At 44.7% G+C, this 22,780-nt stretch overlaps 1 protein-coding gene across 1 annotated transcript in view; it reads right to left on the bottom strand.

The window, feature by feature from the left end:
* The window catches only part of LOC102462613 (butyrophilin-like protein 2), a 30,031-nt gene extending 12,124 nt beyond the window's left edge, over nt 1–17,907 (bottom strand). The window contains exons 1-5 of the mRNA XM_075914244.2: nt 17,740–17,907; nt 6,237–6,399; nt 3,789–4,139; nt 2,493–2,843; nt 1,524–1,874 (exon numbers count right to left, since the gene is read on the bottom strand). Coding sequence (XP_075770359.2) covers nt 1,524–1,874; nt 2,493–2,843; nt 3,789–4,139; nt 6,237–6,309 — 1,126 coding nt within the window. The 5' untranslated portion in view covers nt 6,310–6,399; nt 17,740–17,907. The remainder of the gene's footprint in view (nt 1–1,523; nt 1,875–2,492; nt 2,844–3,788; nt 4,140–6,236; nt 6,400–17,739) is intronic.
* Nucleotides 17,908–22,780: the final 4,873 nt, after the last annotated feature.

Consider the following 22,780-nt stretch of genomic DNA (forward strand, 5'->3'; position numbering starts at 1 on the left):
TCAGTCTCAACAAATTATGTTTTATTTTTTTCTGAGTGGGAACTTTTTTTTTGAAATGGTGAACCATTTTCATGTTTTCAAATAAAAAAAAAATCTAGTTCTGCTTTACAAAACTGCTTTTGATTCTGAGACAGGAACTAATTGGATAGACCCAGAGAGATTAAAATTAAAACTGAAACAACACATTTTGAAATTAGCAAAATCTAAAAGCTTTGCTTGATCTGCACATAATTGTGGGTAGAATTTTTGGTTCGTCACCTTTTTCAAGGCTTTGCCTTTTTTCTGGATTTGTGACAGCAAAAATTTTGGTATCTTGAAAATGTTTAGGGCATGTGGAAAACTGGTTTTTGGTGCCATGTCCACAGCTAGGTACCACAGACAGAAAGGGTGCCTCCAAAATCTCAAAGATGAATCCCGGAGGCATGAGGTTAAGGCATGAGGCTAGAAGACAGGTGGCAGTTTACACTGGACACACTAGAGTTGCACAACTGTTGAATCACTTTAGTGTAGATATGATCAATGCCAATGGAACACAGCTCCCTGAAAGGCAATTTCTAGGACAACTGAAGAACTGAGTTAACACCCCAGCTGGGAAGATGCACAATTTTTTCTCTGCTCCCTTAGGGTATGTCTGCACTTGCTCCCTATCTCGACATAGGGATGCAAATGTAGTGTACTGAAATTGCTAATGAAGCACGGGGTTCAAATATCCCGTGCTTAATTAGCATAACCGCATCCTGCCGCCATTTTGAAATCGCATTATTATGAAATAAAATGACCAATGTAGCAGCATTATTTCAAGAGAAAACCCTTCTCTCGAAATAACTGTTATTCCTCACACAGTGAGGTTTAACAGTTATTTTGAGAGAAGGGTTTTTGCTCTAAATAACGCTGCTACACAGGGTGTTTTATTTCACAATAATGCGATTTCAAAATGGCGGCCAGATGCGATTATGCTAATTAAGCACGGGATATTTGAACCCCGTGCTTCATTAGCAATTTCAGTACACTACATTTGCATCCCTATGTCGAGATAGGGAACAAGTGTAGACATACCCTCAGTTAAGTTGGGTGCATTGCACATGGTGGCTACAAGGAGGAGGGAGAAAAATTGTTCTTTCTGGCCTCTGAGGACAGGACAAGAAGCAATGGGCTTCAACTGCAGCAAGGGAGATTTAGGCTGGACATTAGGAAAAACTTCCTAACTGTCAGGGTGGTAATCTCCATCTCTGGAGCTATTTAAGAGCAGATTAGATAAATGTCTATCAGGGATGGTCTAGACAGTACTGGGTCCTGACATGAGAGCAGGGGACTGGATTTGATGACCTCTCGAGGTCCCTTCCTGTCCTAATATTCTATGATTCTATGACTGTCAAGACACTTGCATGACTTAGACCCCTGTTCGTTCTTGTTATAATTCCATCAGATTCAATGGCCTATGCCAGGGGCAGGTCTGGCACCTTCCTCTCTCTTCTCAAGCCTCACATTGCAGAGCAGTAACAGGGAACAAAACAAGTATTTACCTTTCAACTCCAGCTCGATGGCCACCTTGTCCTTCCAGTCCCCAGCTGCCACACTGCAGAGATATTTCCCTCTGTCCGGGAGCTGGATGTTGTTCAGCTTTAGAGACATGTTGCCCTTAGTCCACTCAGTGCTGAAGACCTCCATCGCACCCCAGGATCTTTCATTCTGCTGGTCCTCACTGAACCTCCCATTGTAGAGGATTTTGACTGGTTTCTTAGAGGGCTGGATAAGGGTCCATTGGACAATGATGTTTGTAGGAATAATGGTGTCTGAGAGCCGGCAGGGCAGGATCACATCCTTTCCAATAACCCCAATAACAGGGTGACTTGGGGGGAGGATTCTGAATTTGCCTGTGTGGATTTTAGAAATGAACAAATAAAGGATTTTTCATTTGAAACTCATTTTTCTCCTTTTTTGGCAGCTACAAAAACTAATGAAATAAAATAAAATTAAAAAGTAGTTTTGAATCTACCAACATTTTGTGAGCCACCTCAAAATATTTTTGTGGTTTTACAATTGATTTTTATATTGGGCATTTTAGATTTTTTTCACCACTCCCTCCTCCCCCTTTTATAAACACCATCAAGAGGTAAAATCCAGGTTTAAAGTCAAAATATAGAAAAGAAAAGCTTAAAAACACAGTGACCAAAATGAAATCTTTCAACTCTTTGCAAAAGACAACTTCTCAACCAAAGCTATTTGCTGAAGATGGGTGAGTAAATAGTTTTTGGAAAAGACATCTTTTGGCAAAAAAAACCACCAAAACATTTCTGCTCAGTTCTAATGGGAATATTGACACTCAGAGTTTCTGTTATGAATAGCCCTCTGTTTAGATGTTGAGACATCACATATAGCACCAAACTTGCAATTTTTCCATACTTGTCTCCACCCTTCAGACCTTCACCTATAAAGCAAATGTTAAAGATTTAGCACGTATTTATCATAAACAAAGAGGCTGATTCACCAACCCGTCACATCCAGTTCCACCACCATCTCATCATACCAGCTGTCAGAATCCAGGCTGCAGATGTATTCTGCTTTGTCAGAGGCCTGGACGTGCTTGAGCTTCAATGAGAGGTTCCCCTGAGTCATTTCAGTGAAGAACAGCTCCGTTCGATCCTGGTATTTTTCCCCTTCTGATTCTGCCTGGATTCCTCCATTGTAGGAGACTTCATGGACTAGTGCTGATGATCTTAACAGCTTCCACTGCACTTTGAAGCTTCCAGATAACGTAGTGACTGAGAGCTGGCATGGGAGGATGATGTCTGCTCCAATGACTCCAATAACAGGGTTGCTGGGAGGAAGGATTCTGTAGGGAGCTGTCAGGAGAGAGCAATACACGTGTTTCACGAGGCATACCTGCGCCGGTCGACAAAGGCTTCCTTGTCGATCGCAGCGCGTCTAGACTGCCCCGACCTGGCCGACAAACAGCTGAACATCAGCTGGTCGTCAGAGCATGGCAGCCATTTTAATTTAAATGAAGCCGCGATTATTTAAATTGCGACTTCATTTCCCTATGCCGGGTAGCCTAATCTATATGCCTCTGTTGTCAGAGGCATATAGCTTAGACATACCCTGAGAGGAGGACCCAGTGTGGGAGGGGTTTGGAGAAAGAACCCACCCCAGGTTATTGATGGTTCTTGTCCATCAAGCTGGGCCGGAATCCTGACCCAGACTTTGTGACAGGATCAAAGGGTTCGCCGTGACAGTGAGGCTTGGCCTAGTCAACCCGCATGACAGGGGCAGCTAGGCCAAGCCTGAGTGAGCACTGCAGCAACCCCACAAGCCAGGCCACAAAGCCACTCACCTAGTTGCCTGCCCTCTCATGAGGAAGGGGAGGCTGGGCCAGAGGAGAGCTGCGTTGTGATCCTTTGAACCAGGTCTCAGTGCCTCTTGTTTGGAGGCCCATCTTCACAATGGGCGGGACAAAACTCCCCTCCTATCCCGCCACTGCTGGCAGCTCTGGGAGGCAATTCTTCCAGTGACAGAGTCTTTTAAAAAGGAGGTGGAATCACCTACCAGATTTACAACCGGCCCTCAGAAGAAAGTGACACATTTACTTTTGTTTTGTGGCCTTGACCTGTCAGTTCCATTCACATGGAGATTTGGCTCATTAAATGATTCCACTGCTTCAGTCCCTGGGATTCCCAACTCCCAAATAATTGGAGCTGGGTCTGGGATGGATTTGGCCCCTCGTCTCCCATTGCCAGACTCTAGAAGATTTACGATTATCTTGCTGTAAAACCAGAAACTGTTTCACTGACCCGTCACCTCCAGTTCAATGTAGGCTTCTCCATGCCAGTCTGAGATATCAACCCGGCAAGTGTATTTCCCTTTGTCAGTTACCCGGATGTTCTTCAGCATCAGGGAGAGATTTCCTTTGCTCAGCTGAGAGGTGAAGAACTCTGTGCGGCCCTGGTACCCCTCGCCCTGCCTTTCTGTTTGGCTTCCTCCATTATAGGAGCTCACTTCTATGCTCTTGAAAGGTCTCACAAGTGTCCACTGGACAACAGGGCTGAGAGGGACTCTCGGAGATGACAGGGAGCAGGGTAGGATAGCGTCTTCTCCAGCGACTCCAATGACAGTGTTGTCAGGCGAATGGATTCTGAACTGGCCTGTATGGAGACACAAATACATATTTCATGTGTTTTGCGTAGTTCCCAATGGAATGCAGATGTGGACTCTTATGGGGACCCTGTCCAAACCCAAATGGAGGCAGCTAGACATGTCAATTCACTCCTAAAGACAGTTCCAATCCATGACTTACAATCTTGGGATGTGCTGGATCTCTCTTCAAAGCACACTAAATATTATAAAATGTATTCACCAGTGTCGGAGCCAGCAATGTGTCCCTTGTTTAATGGACTAAACAGATTATCTCTCTGCTCTGATTTATTTTAGCAATTTATGATTACTTAAAATAAAACATTTGAATGAGCCACATATTTAAAGACAGAAATTATTTTTTAATCTTCCATTATGTTTTTCCCATCAAAATCTAAAGAGACAAATATCTATCTATCTATCTTCGTATTACATGCCCTTCTATCAATCTGTCTACCTCTGAACTTTTCTCTATGCATCCCCCATTTACTTACACCTGCAAGTATATTGATGCATTTTGAAGGATAATAAATATTTGTGCTGAGAAGGTACAGAGTCACAGGGATTTGGATGCTATATCAAACAATGTGTCTTTTCTCTCTACTCTGTTGCACTTCCCTCCTTGCCTTAATCTTCTATTTCCTCAATCAGTCTATATAAATGCATATTGCATTTTCCCATCCACAGGTCTGGAATTGCTTTACAAAGGAGTTCAGTATCATTGTACCCATTTTGTAGATACGCAAACTGAAGGCCCGTGAAGAAACAAATTCACCAATGGACGGGTGTCCATTGTAAAGCATATAGTCATAGGGTTTGAAGAGACCTCAGGAGATCATTGAGTCCAGCCCCCTGCCCAAAGCAGGATTAAATCCCTAGAGGTTTTTAAGCCCCGGCTTGACAAAGCCCTGGCTGGGATGATTTAGTTGGCATTGCTCCTGCTTTGGGTAGGGTGCTGGACTCAATGACCTCTGGAGGTCTCTTCCAGCCCTAGGATTCTATGATCCCAGTCAGGACTTTGTCAAGCCGGGACTTGGATGCAGATTCTACCACCTCCCTCGGGAACCCATTCCAGTGCTTCACCACCATCCTAGGGAAATAGTTTTTCCTAATATCCAACCTAGATCTCCCCCAGTGTAACTTGAGACCATTGCTCCTTGTTCTGCCATCCATCACCACTGATAACAGCCTCTCTCCATCCTTTCTGGCTAATATCAAATCCCTCCTCACTCTCTTCTTCTGCAGACTAAATAAGCCCCAAATCCCTCAGCCTCTGCTCACAGGTCATGTATTCCAGACCCCTCGTCCTTTTAAAGCACACAGAAGTAGAACTTCATTCTCTGGGACACTTTCCAGAACCCAGTCTGTTGACTCCACTCTGCTAATTGCTAGATAAGCAGATTCTTGGGAAAGTTTCAGCCTGTGTCGTACTTAGGGTCAGTGCATGTGACCACACTGGTCCCTTCTGATCTTGGAAGCTGAATAATATCTGTTTCACTATTTTGTGTTTGACTAGCTGCCACACCTTGGGATGGACAGGACAAAATGACACTCGTGGTAAATTCTCTGACCATAGGATTAGACTCTCATTTTCTGAAATGAAAACTCTCGCTCTTAACAATCAAACAAAAACATAGGCCTATAGGATCTAAGGCCAGGCCACTTAGTCCTTCTTTGTAACCCAGACCTAAATCAAGCCCAATACTATGTGCATTTTTTTTTATAAAAACACTCAATCATGACATAAAAATCCACCACATCCTTTAGTTCCAGTGATTTGTCTCCCTCACAGACAGAGATTTGTGTCTTATTTCTAGTTTGAATAATCTACATTCAGCTTCCAGCCAATGGATAATAATCTGCCTCTGAATACTAAAAAGCCTTTTCTTACCACAAATTTCCCTAGGTTACTCCTGGATAATGGCAAAATATCACCTTAACCTTATTTTGGTAAAATGAAATAGAGTGAGCTCCTGAAATCACTTATTTCATGATGTGTGTTCCAGATCTCAAATCCATCACTCTTGGTGCTAGTGATTTTCTGTGCTCCTAAGCAACGATTAGATGAATTGCGTTTTACAATCCGTGTGGCATAGAATTCTCATTACCTGTTGCCAGATGGGCTATTTGTAGAAAGGTCAGAATCTGAATCGTTGTCCCCGATGGAAATAAAGAACCCATCACTGAGCAGGAGCTGGAGACATTTGGCTTTCAAATTACCAGCAGGACATCAAGGGTGCAACTTCCAGCGTCTGATGTTGTCCGCCTCCTCTGGTGAGCAAATGCAAACCATAAAATGACAGCAGTGAGGGTAGGCAATAGGCCCACACTATAGCAAGGACACGAAGAGCAGGTTATAGAAAGAACCCAGTGAGTCTAAAGGCAGTTTTACCCTCCACTTCCACAGGAACAGGCCCATTCTCTTACTACACACATGGAGCAAACATATTCTTTACATGCCCTGTCAAATGTTCATTGATTTCTGTGGGAATTGCAGCAGGAACTTAAGTGTCTCCCAGAGGGGTGAGATAACCACAAGGCTATAGGGACAGTCTCTCTGTCTCAGTGAATATTTAACTGTTTCAACAAGAGAACCCAGCTCTAAAATGTGCAGTTGCCCACTGATGATGTATAGATACTCTGCACTGTCCCTGCAAATTCTTATGTAAGAATTTGAACTAACTTTGTGTGTGGATGACCTATTCGCCTATAACCTACTAGCTGGACTTACCTGGCATTGCTTGGGAAAACGAAGGAACAAAATTTAGAAAATGTAGGAAAGGAGGGGACCCTGAGCCAGGGACCCCCCAGATCCACAGACCATGGCCCACACCTGACCCTCTGAGAGCAGCAGGACCCTCCTCCCCCAGGACCGAGCAGCCAGCCTCCAGGAGAACAGTACACAGCCATGCGGCTAGTAGCAAGGGGACTTCTTTGCCAGGTTGGCTCAGGGATCCACCTGCCCTGCCTTGGCAAGCAAAAGCTCAGAGTTCACATCTAACCCCGAAGGCTGGAACGAGACACAGAAGAGCCCCACTCACAGTACGAACAGCAGCCGGCTGGCTTCACAGCAGTGTAACGCATCGAGGGTTTAACCCGGCCCCTCTGCCCTGTGCTGCAGCAGGCACATGGATTCCTTCTGCTCAGATAAGCCCAGCGAGCTGAGCAGAAAGGCTGGCTGGCTTTGGTTTTGGTTTCTGGAGTGGGGAGTGGCAGGTAGGGAGTGACCCCAGGTAGGAGGGGAGGTTAACGCAGGAGGGGCATCCCAGCTCGTGCCGGAGGCTGCAGGTGCCGTGGGAGGCAGAGCAGGTGCCCAGGCCATTGTGCGCACTGTGTGGGGCGGGGAGGGGGGGGCAGGAAGAGGGTCGGTTATGTAACCTCACGGGTGGGAGGGGACGAGTTCTGGAGAAGCTAAATGAGGGAGGGGCACCCCAGCTCACGCCCAGGGCTGCAGGTGCGATAGGGGGCAGGACAGGACCCCGATTGGGTCCAAAAGTACCTTAAAACCTTCTCCTGGAGGAAAGGTTATCCCATGCAAAGTTTGGTTGCGGTAGCTCGTATAGTGTCCAAGTTATTAGCACACAAACATTCTCCTTTATATATTAGATAGGGTGGTACTTGGACAGATGTGGTGGAAGAAAATCAGATTCTCTGTCTATGTGGGGCACAGGCTGGCAGTTAGGGAGGTGGCGGGGGAGGTGTGGGGAGGAGCGGGGCACCGTCTGTGAGGGGCACAGGGTGACTTTTAAGGAGGTGGTGGGGAAGGGCGGGGAGGAACAGGAAGCTGTCTGTATGTGGCGCAGGCTGGTAGTTAGGGAGGTGGTGGGGAAGGGGGGTGGCAGCGTGCAAAAGAGCCAAACTTGCTCTCCCTTCCTCCTCTCTCACTCCCTACCTTGTGTCTGGCCCGGCGCCATGAGGTTTAACTGTTAATTCGAAGTAAGGGGTTTATTTCGGAATCGCCCTTCTCTGCTGCATGTAGACGTAGGCAGTTATTTCGGGCTAGTCAATTTCCAAAATGGCGACTGCCCGGTAACACGGGATATTTAAATCCTGCGCTTCATTTGCAATTTCGTTCATCCTCATTAGCCTCCTTACTTCGAACTAGGGGGCTAGTGTAGATGTACCCTTATAGAGTCCAAGTTATTAGAGCACAAACATACAAACATTCTCCTTTATATATTAGATGAAGTTAATTCTGTACAAACTTTCTACAAATCAGCAGTCATGATCTCTGCTATGAAACTGACCTAAGAATTGTATCCATATCTGTGTGTATAATGATATTTTAACCACAGTACTCTGTCCTCTCTTAAAATAAATCTGATGTTAGTATATTTATTCTACTATACTAGTATACATATGTAGTACTATATATTAGTACATATATTTAGTATATATTTGGGTAAGATTGGACATACTCATTGATCTGGTGGGTAATGTGTCTGATCTCTTGGGATTGGTAGAACTTTATAGATGGTGAACAAGATTTTACATAAGCCTTGTCAAATATGACAAGGATTTGTGGAAGCCCAGGGAATCTGCATTTTCATTTCTGGATAACCAGCCAGGTATTGTAGAAACTTTTTCCTGGGTAGGAGAATCTAATTATTAGAATAACCATTTATTTGGGGGATTGTTGGCCCCATTCCTTGCAGTTTGTCCTGATTGACCATGGCCCATCTAGTAAACATGGTTATATAGGCGAAAAGGGACCATTATGATCATCTATTGTGATCTCCAGCACATTACAGGTCGAAGAAATTTACCCAGCCGCTCCTGTAAGAGACCCCTACCCTCTGGCTGAGCTACAGAACTCACATTGTGGCTTACAAACTTTATATTACATAGACGTCACCATTCACACTAGGTGTTGCCGGCAAGAGTAAGTCTCAGATCCTACACTGGGTTCTCAAAGTACAAAAAAAGCTGGGCAAAACCTACACATGACCCATACTCCCTGCTATAGAGGAAAACTCCCTTATGCTCTCTGCTAATCTGACCTGAAGAAAAATTTCTTTCCAGCCCCAAATATGGTGATCAGTTAGACCTGGACCATGTGGGCAAGACCGACCAGACAGCTATCTGGGAAACTCAGCTTTACCTCCCAATTTAGTGTTCCATTACTGACCATTGGAGACCTTTGCTAGAGGCACAGATTGGCTACATTGTAGGCAGTCTTATCATACCATTCCCTCCACAAACTAATGAAACTCAGTTTCAGTTATTATGGTTACTAACAATTCTAATGTGTTATAAGCTGAATGTTTCACAGCTGGCATTTAAAACAGTAAAGAAAACTACTACTGGGACATACCACCTATTCCCTCAAGTAAAATAAGTTACACCCTCAAAATACTAAATTTCCAAAAGTTTTGAAAGGAAACATTATATGCCAACAACCTAAATTTAAAAGACCACTTAAAAATGCACATGTAGTGTTCCTGACAGGACAATTTTAATGGATAGCATTGTGTCAAAAGATACGAATCAGAGGAAGATAATAAATACAAAAAATACAAGTACCTATGCAAGGGAAAACGGAAAGAAAGTAATAGGAACATATGACATGAAAATAGCATAGAGAGCTAAAATATGTATAGAAGCTTGGACATACGTATTGTATGGATGATATGGATTGGAGGGAAGCTAACGAAAATATAACATGAAAATGTATAAGAAAGCGAGTTAGCGATGGCTGAAGTCAGAGGAATACCAGATGAGAAGGTGAAGGAACCAAGCCATAGACAGAAAAAACCCATTATGAAATGTGGGTGAGCTTCCCATTATGGCAGAACTTGGCAAGCTGGGCCCCTACTGCTTTCTTCTTGTCTGTTTCTTGTTGACATCAGTCTCTGTCGAGAAACTGCCAGTGACAACAATTCTGTCTGAATATTTCTAAATAAAGGCAAAAATGGATTAACCCTACATTGGGTGCACTTGTCACTGTTGCAATGCCAGGGCCTGATGTTACTGATCTCCACAAGTTTCCTGCTCATCAAGGCAAGAAAGTTATACCTAAAAACTTGCTTTTGTTCAGATTCTGATTTGAGTAAAAATGTTGTCAGGCCGAAATGATTACATATTTGCTTACTCAGTTAACATATTCCTTTTGTCCTTCCTGCTCTCCAAAATCAATTCCCCACTGCTAAAAAGAAAATATTTATAAGGATTGAATCACCAGTCACTGACACATGCAAATCAGCTGTAATGTAATGTTAAAATGCATAAGAACGCAAGGTAGCGATGGCTGAAGTCAGAGGAATGCCAGATGAAGTGAGTAGGGTAATATTGGTATAAAACAGAAGAAAGCAGAAGACTCAGATGGATCTTTCTCTCTGGGTTCCTTTTATGATTTTTAATAGCCAGGAGAGGATTCCTTTCCCACATTTGGTTAAAGATTCCTCAGACCTGACGAAGGGCTTTGTGTAAGCCCCAAGTTTGTCTCATTCATCCACAGAAGTTCATCCAGTAAAAGATATTACTTTTCCCACTGTGTCCGTCTAATGCCTTTTACCCACATGACTGCAACTTCATTTCATCAACAATTAATTTGTCTTAAAATCAGGGCAGATGCTGGACACATTTGTTGTGTCAACCCTCCGAGTATAGAGAACTTGAACAATTTTATATACGGTTTCATGTATATAAATCCCAGAGGGGTGAATAAAGCCATTCAATGATCAGTATTAAGCTCTTTCAAAATCCTGCTTTGGTTAGAAACAACCACCCGTCTTCACAATGATTAATCTCTCCAGTTCAGAGAAAAGTCTTAAATTCCGTGCAACTGAAACAAACACTTGAAAGCAAAATCACTTTTACTTACTTACCAATGATAGGAAGATTAGCCCAGGAAAGATCTGATTTTTGTGTGTGTGTGTCAGACAGCTAGGATTGCTGCTGAATTTTTTCTCTGATTTAGCAGTAATTGCTTTCTTACCTACGCAACAGGACCCAGTGACAATAGGGCCCTCACACCCTCTGTATGGCATGTGGCTCTTGTGAACCTTTGAGCCTTTTGGGTTATCAGTTATAGCAGTCTGCAAAATTTACTATCATATTCTCATGTGCATATAGCTATCTATTAACCAGACACCAGCAAATTTGTGAACAATTTTATTGGAAAGAAATACAGGTCAGGTAGTCATGATGTCACTGAATCTGTGACAAGCTGGGCAGGTAACAATGGGATCTGCTTCTACAAAAAGCATAAATCCAAATATTAATGAGCATGCGTTGTGGTAATAACTACAGTTTAATGGAGGCATATTAATTTAATCCCTAGTTTTGTTCTTGTGTTTTTGCCTTTCACTACAGGATGGCTTGTCTGCTGGCATTGATTCACTTCATCCATTCCCTACTATGTAGGGGTATGTCTACACTGCCATCCTAGTTCGAACTAGGGTGGCTAATGTAGGCATTCGAAGTTGCAAATGAAGCCCGGGATTTAAATATCCTGGGCTTCATTTACATCTTGCCGGATGCTGCCATTTTTAAATCCCCGTTAGTGCAGACTCCGAGCCTGTGGCTACTTGCGGCACGGAGTACGTAGTTTGAATTAGGCTCTCTAATTCGAACTACCGGTACACCTCATTCTACTTAGTCATTGTTGGACCCTCACTTTCTCCTTGTCTCACCAGACTCACATCATGGTTCAGTCTCCTGAGGACTGAAATGCTTTAGTCTAAGCAATTATTGGATTAAGCATGGGAGTAATTTGGTGAAATATAATGGCCTTCGTCATGGGGTCAGGTTAGATCAGTGATCAAAGAAACAGACTCAGAGCTGGAAGGGACCTCAGGAGGTCATCAAGTCCAGACCCCTGCCCAAGGCAGGACCAATCCCAACTAAATCAACCTGGCCAGGGCTTTGTCAAGCTGAGACTTAAAAACCTCTAGGAATGGAGATTCCACCACCTCCCTAGATAATTCATTCCAGTGCTTCAGCACCCTCCTAGTGAAATAGTTTTTTCCTAATATCCAACCTAGACCACTCCCACCACAACTTGAGACCATTGTTCCTCCTCCTGCCATCCATCACTACTGTGATCAGCCTTTCTCCATCCCCACTGGAAGCTCCCTTCAGGAAGTTGAAAGCTGTTATCAAATCCCCCCTTACTCTTCTCTTCTGAAGACTAAACAAATCCAGATCCCTCAGCCTCTCCTTGTAGGTCATGTGTTCCAGCCCCCTAATCATTTTGGTCACCCTCTACTGGACACTCTCCAATGCATCCACATCCTTTCTATAGTGGGGGGCCCAGAACTGGACACAATACTCCAGATGTGGCCTCACCAGAGCCGAATAAAGGGGAATAATGACATCTCAGGATCTGCTGGCAATGCTCCTCTTAATGTAACCTAATATGCCATTAGGCTTCTTGGCTACAAGGGAACACTGTTGACTCATTTCCAGCTTCTCATCCACTGTAATCTCCAGGTCCTTTTCTGCAGAAATACTGCTTAGCCATTCTGTCCCCAGCCTGTAACAATGCTTGGTATTCTTCCGTCCTAAGTGCAGGAATCCACACTTGTCCTTGTTGAACCTCATCAGATTTCTTGTGGCCCAATCCTCTAATCTATCCAGGTCACTCTGGACCCTATCCCTGCCCTCCAGCGTATCTACCTCTCCCCCTAGCTTAGTGTCATCTGCAGACTTGCTGACACTGCTATCCATTCCCTCATGGAAGTCACTAATAAAGATGTTGACCAGTGATAGGCAACCTAGGCTAATGAGAGGGCCACAAGGTTGTTTCAATAACCAAGAGAGAGTGTCCAAGGATAGGGAAGTTTTAACTGCCATTGTGAACCCAAAATTTTCAGGGTGTACCAATGGAACTGTGGCAGCATTTTGTTTGGATGTACTTCACTTTACTTGCCCTAGTTTTATGTGAGTACAATAGGAAAAAAAACATGCATGGATGGAAATTAGCTGGCTCTACCAACCCTGTGTGTGGGCAATGGTAAAAAAAATATGTCTCACAGGCTACATATAGAACTCCCCATTTATGCAGCCTATGGGCTACAAGTTCCCTATTGTTGTCAGAGTTTCTGGGTTGTCCTGGCAGATCCCTGACCAGACCTCTACTCCGTTAACAATGATAAACTTTTGGCTGCATGTGTGTGCTCCCTCTATCTAAAGAGTTAAATTGTGTGCACTTTGGTCAATACAGTAGACTCCTGAGAGCCTCCAGAAATTACAGATTCAGGCAAGGATGAAACCAATCAAGCAAGTTGTGACATAGTGGGGGGTACCTTGCTGGTTGCTATGCTGGGCAGTAGGTTGTGAGTGACCTCCACTGGCTGCTGGCTGCTGTCTGCAGCACAGCCCAGCAAGGCAGGGGATGAGTCATTATGCAAGGGAACTTCTGAACCTGTCTGACGAGTTCTCCCAGGGAGCAGAACAGTGGGAAGAAGGGGAGTGGAGCCCTGACTGGGGGCAGGGCTCAAAGTGAGTTGGTGGGTTTCTGTCTGGGAGCATGGAGGAGACAGCCTGGGGAAAGGGGCTGGAATTTAAGGGCCCAGTCTCCTCCATCTCAAGGGGGGCTGAGGCATCCTAGGCCTGCCCTGTAACCAGATTACATCTGTGCTGTATCCTGGAGAGGCAATAAACACCTCTATTCTACTGGCTGGTGGAGTCTGTTCGTGCCATTACGGGGGTGCAGGAGACGGGAAAACCTCAATGCACTGTGACACAAGTTTATTGCCAAATGCCATGCATTAACAGTTGTCAGCAGAAACTCTCAACACCAAGCCACTGTGCATTCTGCAAGCATTGGCAATGTATCAACACTTAGCAGGCCTATTGCCAAATAAATACATTAATAGATGTTAGCAGATAATCTCACAGCTAAACTACTGTGCATTCTGTAAGTCTTGCCAATGACACTTACCTATAAAGGTGCCTAGTGCACCCTCTCAAAGTGATCACCATTTGTGGAGCCCTTTTATAGACATGTACAAAACAAACAAACAAACACCTTACATCACTTCTTACGTACCAGGTTGCCAGCCTCTGTTACCTGGTTACCACCCTTCACCATGCAGAAGGCGGGGGGGATTACTTACTATCTTTCATGCTGTCAACTTCGACCCAGTCCTGAACTTTGGTCGTTATTTACATTTGTTTGAGGAATTGGCTGGTACCAAGACGTTTCTTATTGAGATGTTTTACTACTCCCCTGTGGCTTACAATCCCCCATGCCCCCCAATGTCCTTCCATGTTCGGCCCGACTCACACAAACATTTAATAATCAATAAGGCCTCTTTCTTGGCTGCCATGTTACTGAACCAAAGTCTTGCTTGCTAGGTTCCAGGCCTGGTGCTGTTTTTATAATACAGGCCTTTATTCAAGCCTGTTGACTCCATATTACTGACTCAACTTACTACACCTAACAGTGGACTAGATGATCTAATGGCTCCTTCTCAAACTAAGCTCTATGACACTATGAAATCTCTCTATACAAAAAAGGTAGACTGTGTGTATCTAAAATTCTAGGCCACAATCTGTGAGTAAAGACAGATTTTCTGAGAATTTTCAAGTAGATATGGGTATGTCTACACTACCCTCCTAGTTCGAACTAGGAGGGTAATGTATGCATACCGCACTTGCTAATGAAGCCCGGGAAATTCAAATCCCGGGCTTCATTAGCAAGTGCGGTATACATACATTACCCCGCTAGTTCGAACTAGGGGGGTAGTGTAGACATACCCTATGATAGTTAAATAGCGCTTAACTGAACATCAGTTTTTAAAAGATTTGTTTACTTATTTTTAGATGATAAATTATGGCACCTTTCTCAGCAGAGAACCACAACTCAACAAAAGTGCTGTCATGTAAAGTATTGGCTATGTTTAATTTGTAATGAAGTTATTAATGATTATTATATCTCATTATTATTATTACATTCAGAAAGATCAATAGCACAGGTGTCAGCCGATGGTCAGGGCAGTGAGTGGTGTGTGTGTGTGTTATACACCCAAGACTTCAACTGCTGGGACTGGGGTCCCTTCGCATCGGGCAACCTGGAGAAGGTTGCCAGGTGCCCCTAGAAGTTTACAGGGAGAGCTTATTACACCTCAGATTTTGACTGCTAGGATACACGATCCCTTCACAGCAGGCAGCCTGGGGAGGCTGAGAGATGCCCCAACGGATCTGTCCCCTGGAAGCGACATAATCCAACTCTCAAGCTTTTCCTATATCTGTCCTGAAGTTCTTTTTAAAATCGTGCTTGGTTCTGTTACAGCAACTGAAGAAGTCAGGTCACAGCTTAAACAGTTACTATTTTGTTACAGGGTAAACTTAGCTGTTAAATGCTACTGCTGTGTTACAGATAATACAGCCACTACAAAGGACAGGACAGAAATTACACTAATAAGTCACTTACAGGTACCATGAAACCCTTTTGGTTCTCTGAGCTCTTATTAAGTGCATGCAAAATAGACATCTAGCAGGTATATATTCTCACCCCTGCGTTCCAGACTTGGCATGGCAAGCATCTTTCTCTCAATCCCTCGGGAAGAAGTAGGATGAGGTTGGGCGTCCCACAGACCTCGGGAGTCAATCAATACCTGCCAGCAGGTGTAGATGATTGGAGCTCAAATGGGGTGGGCTACTAAACCCCTCTTTATACCCGTTGGGTCACTTAGGCTTCTTCCTGGTCTCAAGTGGCCAGTTAGGAAAAATGGCTTTGAATGCCAAGTTTCCCACAAAGGGTGCAAAGCATAATTCACACCTGGGAAAATGCAGACAATGGGCACCTCTGGTATGTGATGGGCGAAGATTCCTCTCCTGGGACAGTGCAGATGTGTCAACTACTGGTACTAGCCATCAGGGTGGCGGGAGGCCTCCCAGTCGTCAGCTAGCCCATTTACTGTCTGGTTTCTGCTTATGGTAGAGTCAGGGACAGGCACCACACCTGCGTTCCCAGGGCATCAAAGACTGACTGCCTTTCTCTTGCTCTCGGGGGGGGGGGGAGAGAGAACAAGATGGGGTTCATGTCTGGCTATAACAGGTCATTCCGAGGCTGTGTCATTGGTATGGCAGAAGGAACTCAATCATTGACATTCTTTTTGGGTTAGTATGCACAGTTGCAGCCAGAGAAGAGAGACTGTTCCGGAGGTCATGCAGGAAAAGAAGTGGCATTACTTCGGAGGGAAGAAAAAAAAACTTGATTTTTTTAATATAAATGAGAGATGGGGGGGGGGGGGGGTTAGGGGAGAGGAGATTAGTTGGATCAGGGAATTTGAATAGAAATCTCACACAATATCCTCTATAAACCTCTCAATTTCTCTTGCCAGAAATGTTCTACTATGTCTAAATACTTAAGTATTGACTAGGCCAGAAAGAGACTGATTCTATATTTAATGTGATGGTAGATTGCTCTTAGATCAGGACTGGATGTCTTTTAAAAGATTTGTTCTAGCTCAGATAAACATTGTGGGTTTTATTGAATGAATTTCTCAAGCCTGTGTTGTAAGAAGTCAAACTTTGTAATCCAGTGTTGCTAGTTATCGTACTTTTAGTGCAAATCTTACAATATATTGTGTTTCTCTTCAGATCTACAGGAGTCATTTGAATCTCAGGTTTCATTTAACAAAAAATAGCATGTTTCTAACACTATTGTTACACAGAATATCTTGCAAACATGATGCAAGTATAGTCTAAATACCGAGGAGCCAAAATGCAATGAAAAAGAGACTTATGTTCATGAAAAAGAGACTTATGTTTATTTTTAATACAATTTTTTAACCAACTCCATCATTTTTCCAGACCTAATTAATGCCCTTAATTTTGAAGGGCTAATACAGTTGTCCCCTCTGATATTCAGATCTATGAAATCTATAAACCTGCAACTATCAATGATCTTCCATTCTCCCCTCCATATTTTCCTTAACCAGTACCTTTTCACACACACAAAAAAAAGGCTTCTTCCCGCTTTCCTAAGTGCCCACAAAAGATTTTTTTCCATGAGAATACGCCAGTGTTGACATAGCCTTTGAGTTGGGGGGTGCTTATGAAACGGCTTGTGGGTGGAACCAAACCTGGTATGTTTGGAGTTCAGCATAGGACCCAATACAGCTTGAGCTATAAAGCCAGCTGACGCTCAGCTTAGGCTATAGAGCTCACTCTTTCTTTTCTCTGGCTGTAAGTGGTCTAAGAACCAGTATGTCAGGGGGTACGCCCCTGACGTGGGTTGCGGCCCCCTTCTACTGGCCCATATCTTGGTCCAGGCCCTTCTCTCAGGGCGTATACAGTACCTAAAATCCCCAAAGTCTTGGCCCCTCTCTCAGGGTATATACAGTACCTAAAATCCCCAAAGTCTTGGCCCCTCTCTCAGGGCATTTACAGTACCCAAGGCCTAGTTCTGGGGCAAAAGCCTCTCCTGGCTTGAGTGAGTCCCCAGGTGCAGCAAGGGATGGTGGGGGGGACCCGGGCCCTCCCTCTCCACCGGGTCCTGGCCCAGGGCCCTGTGGGCAGGGACTCTCGGTCCTGCCAGCTTGGCGGGGAATCCAGCCGCTACGCACCAAGCTGGATTAAGAAACCTCCGCCCTGGGCCGCTTCCTACCACCCTGGCACCTCCCCCCCCAGTCTGTCCATCTGTGTGGCGGTTCTTACCAGGGCTGGGTTGGCAGGATAGGTGTGCTCGTTACTCCATGGGGTTGGGGTTGGGGTTGGGGTCGGCTTCACTCCCGGGGTCCAACACTGGCCTTCAGTGGGGTCCGAGATGTTGCAGGAACACTGGATTTGCAGCCTGGCTCCTCCTAACCTCTGATTGCTCTCTCCTCTGCTGGGCCGCTGCCTGCTTTATATACTGGCTCTGCTGGGAGCATGCCCAGCAGAGCTGTAAGGGTGGGGCTCTTTCAGCCAGTTGGGCCTGGGCCTCTCCCAGCCCTTTAGTGTGGGGCTTGTTCGCCCCATCACACAGTACATGACACTGTGGGTGGGTTACACTTGCAACCTGGAGCAAGAACAAATGGAACTGGGGAGAGAAACTGCAACAGTCCCCTGGTTAGTAAGGGGTTAATTGGTGATGTTCAATGTAAAGTGAACAGGCAGGAAATAAAACTAAACAATGAAATGATACATCCATGTAAATATTAGCACAAGCAGTAGTTGACAGACATTTACACACCCTGTGGGCAAAGTCCGGACTGGGGACCTCTTCCCACTCTTGCACTCCAGCACTGGAATAAGACCACAGGGGTGCTGGCTAAGATCCACCCTGCTCTATCTTTGCTTTAAGGGATGGGCTTCTGCTGGCTGGGGGCCAGGATGAATGTCTGGAGATGAGATAACAAAATGTTCCTTTGTGAGCTGCAATCAAGAGCAAAATGGAGCATATTTCGTGCATGTTGCTCTGACCCTTTCTGCCTTGTGGTAGCTGGTGGCTCTGGACCTGGTGCTGGGGGTTCAACACCCCAGAGCCCCTTTGCTGAACACAAAAAGAGATCTTCTTGAGTATTGCTATGGAAAAATCATTATGAAAAATGATGTGGGCCTGAACGTGAGCAGTGCTAAGCTCTCTGGCCCTGCAAACAGCTTGGGTATGTCTACACTACAGCGTTATTTCAAATCTTATTTCGAAACAGCACATCCACACTGATTGGACACTGAATCACTTTTAAGACTGCCTGGAACTGGTTCAGACAGGGCATCAGGTCAGTAGTTACCTTGTGTGGCTACTGATTGAGGTTATCTGAGGCTTGTGCTTAGAGGGACCCCCCTGGACAGCCGGTTCTCAGGTTTCTTTGCTTGCTTGTGTATCTTGCTGAGGGACAGCAAAGCATTTTTTCTCTATGTGCTCTGGTTTCCCCGACTCAGGACACCACAGGACTCTGCAGCACGGAGCTGGAGCTGCCCCATGGCACTCCGCAGCTCCTGGACATGTTGCTGCATGTCTGGCAGCACTTTCTGCAGGCTGCCTCACAGGCTCTGCAGCAAACCAACCCCCAGGCCTTCTTCCAGACCCTCTTGGGATATGTGGCAGAGCGGCTGCAGGACCTGGATGCTGGTGTGCCCCACCACATCTGGCATCTGGACACCAGCAGCAACTGTTGGGACCACGTAGTCCTGGAGCTCTCTGGAGACCAACAATGGATCCAGAACTTCAGGAAGAAGAAGGGCACCTTCCTGGAGTTCTGTGAGTGGCTTGCCCCAGCTTTGAGGAGATGGGACGCACATACGAGGCCTGCCATTCCCCTCCACAAGCATGTTTTTTGAGGATGACGTTTTTAATTAATTTTTATTACAGTCTCTGAATAGGATTTTTTTTTCTTTTTTCCTGCAACGTAAGGACATGTCTTGCCTTTGATTGCCTCAAGACAAGCATTGCATCATTTTGTACTTATTTAATCCCCCAAAGTTTATCTGTTTTACTCATGTAATTTTACTTGTGTGGAATTAAATTAATGTCCCAATAAGGTGAAATAGCAACATTCCCATTGTGTTCAGAGGGGACCACATATCACCCACACGCTTTAAATGAGACTTTGTCCTTGAGTAATGTGGATTTTTCTGAAATGAAGAAGTGAGATTCCTATTATAAGTCTAATATTGATCCTAACATCTAAAATTATTCCTGTAAGGCCAAACCAATCCACCTCTTCCCCCTCCTACACTGCTCTCCATCCTCCTCCACACCCCTCTCCAAGCTGTTTGGCAGCACCACTGCTCAGTTATCTCTTGGCACCCTGTTGGTTAGTGCCCTGATAGGATACTTGGCAGTGCCCCAATTAGCTGATAAGGGGCGTTGCCAAACAGGCGACTGGTAGCTCATGCAAGCCACAGTGGCTCGTGGGTTCTGAATACGCACATACTTTTTTTCAGGAGTGTCAAACCTAGATCTACCCAGGGACTTGGAATCTGTGGTGCCAGCAACAAACCCCTCCCTCTGCGCTCATCTGCTCTGGACAGGAAGGTTCACAACAGAGTCGTTTTCGACCCTCAGACACTTTGATTGGGGTGCTTGTAATCTGGGTCAGGAATGATAGGAACAGGAGAGAGAAACTGGAACAGTCCCCTGGTTACTAAAGGGTTAATCAGTGCTGCTCAGTGCAAGGAGAAGAATCAAGGAATAAACAGAAGTTTGAAATGATACATCCATGTAAATATTAACATAAGCAGTAGCACTATGACAGCCATTTACACACTTTGCAGGCAAAGACCGGACCGGGAACCTCTTCCCACTCTTGCACTCCAATGCTGGAATAAGGCCACAGAGGCGCTGGCTGAGATTTACCCTACTCCGTCTTTGCTCTAAAGGTCAAGGGCCAGGATGAAGCAGTGGCTGGAGGTGAGATTCAAGGTGCTCTTTTGTGAGCTGCAGGCAGGAGCAACATGAAGCATGTTTCCTGCATGTTGCTCTGACCCTTTCTGCCCTGTGGTAGCTGTTGGCTCTGGACCCACTGCGGGGGGGGAGGGGGCGGGGGTCAACACCCCAGAGACCCTTTGCTGACCACAAGCAGGAATCTTCTTAAGTCTTGTTTTGGAAAGTTCATTATGAAAAGTGACATGAGCCCAAACTTGAGCAGTGCTGAGATCTCTGGCAAAGAGCTTGAGACCATGAAAGCCCAATTAACAGCACTTGCTTCATTGGATCGGGTCAGAGCACTCAGCACCCTGCAGGATCAAACCCTCTGTTTTGTATAGTTCTCTGCCACCGTTACAAATGTACATTTTATTTCCCATTTGAATATCTCTAACTTTAACTTCCAGCCATTGGATCATGTTGTGCCTTTCTCTGCTAGAATGAAGGGTGCATCTACACTGCACTATAACTCAAAATAAGGTAGGCAATTTGAGCTACTCAAATTGTATATCATTTCAATACTGTTTTGAAATTGCTTATTTTGTCAACACAGCACCAAATTTAAAAATAAAGCGCTATTCTGAAACGTCCCTTACTCCTCGTAGAAAGAGGTTTATGGGGATGTCAGAATAGCAAGCCCAAAATGACAGGCTTACTGTGTAAACATAACTCAAATTCATTTTATACAAAACAATGTGGAATATACTATCATTCAAGATATTTTAATCTCCTGAATATATATATTCTATTTCTGTGTGTGTGAAGTTAGAAATATAAAGTGTAAATCTTTTTTCTTAATCTAGGTGAATGCCATTTGTGAATGCCATTTGTGGTATTTAAGCAACTTAATGGCCCGGAGCTCAAGACAATTATCTGAGTCAATAGCCTTGTTTTTCCTGCAAGTCTAAACTGTAGCTGGTCCTACAAAGACATGTAATCATGCCCCCTGATGCTGGAATCCATCTTAAATATGGTATTTTACCATGGGGTGGGGAGACTGGAACATAGGATTCCTGCCTTGGGGAAATTCTATTTAAGGAATGGGAAAGCAAATGACGACTATCTTCATCTGGCTTCATATTCTGCGCTCCACCCCCAAGAGAACACATGAAAAGACATGGAAACAAAAGTACTCTAACAAGTGGGGGGAGGGAGACGCTGTTGGGCCAGGTTAGAAAAAGAAAGATTAGCTCTGGCCTGAGAAGAACTTCACCTAAAAAAAGAATTTGGGTGAGAAATTATCATTTGTCAAAATTTCTCTTAGTGTATTAGGCGTATCTGGCATATTTTGTTTTAGTTTAGTTTAGTAACTTACTTTGATCAGTCCATCATCACTAAAAATCACTTAAATCCTACTATTTATTCTTAATAAAATCACTTCTGTATATTTTGAAACCCAATGTAAATAATTGTTTCCTGAGGGAAGCCACAGCTGTGCATTTCTCTCTTCCATTGCTAAAGGGAGTGAACTGTATGAGATTTCTCTGTGTAAAACTTTTATGCAGAGTAAGATGGATTTATCTGGTGTTCTGAGCTCATGGGATGCTGTGTTAAGCTCCAGGGCTCAGGGTTTGAAGAGCATGGGGCTCTTCAGAAGTTAAGATGTGACTCTATGCTTAGGTGCGGACTCTGGGGCCTCAGCTACAAATGCAGGCATTCCAATTTGCTTGGAGGTGCTCACTGCTTAAGCCCCAGCTCTGCCCCAGACCTTACCCCCCACTCCACCCCTACCCCCAACACCCATTCCCCTTCCTGCATCCCTCCCCCGAGCTGGCATGCCCTCTCTCCCTCAGCTCCTTAGCGCCTCTTACAAAATATGAAACAGCTGATTGCATCAGGAGCGTAGTGTGGGGAGTGAAGGGGAGATGCTAATTGGAAACTCTGCCAATAAGCAGAAGGTACTGTAAGCAGGCATGGGGATGCAGCTGATAGGTGCTACTGATATATTACTGTGGCTGACTGGCAATATACACAGTAAATTCTGGCTCTTCTTTGGGCTCAATTTGTCCACCCGTAGCACAATGGGACCCTACTCAATTTCTGGGCCACCTGGGTGATACCCTAATATACTTAAATAAATAAATCAAATAATATACTCAGTGAGATAGACCCATCATCACAGGAGAATATATCTCAAGCCCATGGTTGCACAGATGACTTACTTTCTAAAGAAGACTCAGAGTCTCCCAGGCTGGCATTTGGCCATGTTTATTGGTCTTCGCTCACAAGATAGCCAGACAAATTTACCAGACCACTCACCTTTGAGATCCTGCTGTACCTCAAGGAGAACAGTGTTGTTTCGAATAAAAAATCTGAGTTTAATTTCCCAATTATATTAGGAGCTGGACA

Source organism: Pelodiscus sinensis, chromosome 18 (genome assembly GCF_052426305.1).
Source record: "Pelodiscus sinensis isolate ZL-2025 chromosome 18, ASM5242630v1, whole genome shotgun sequence".
NCBI lineage: Eukaryota > Metazoa > Chordata > Testudines > Trionychidae > Pelodiscus > Pelodiscus sinensis.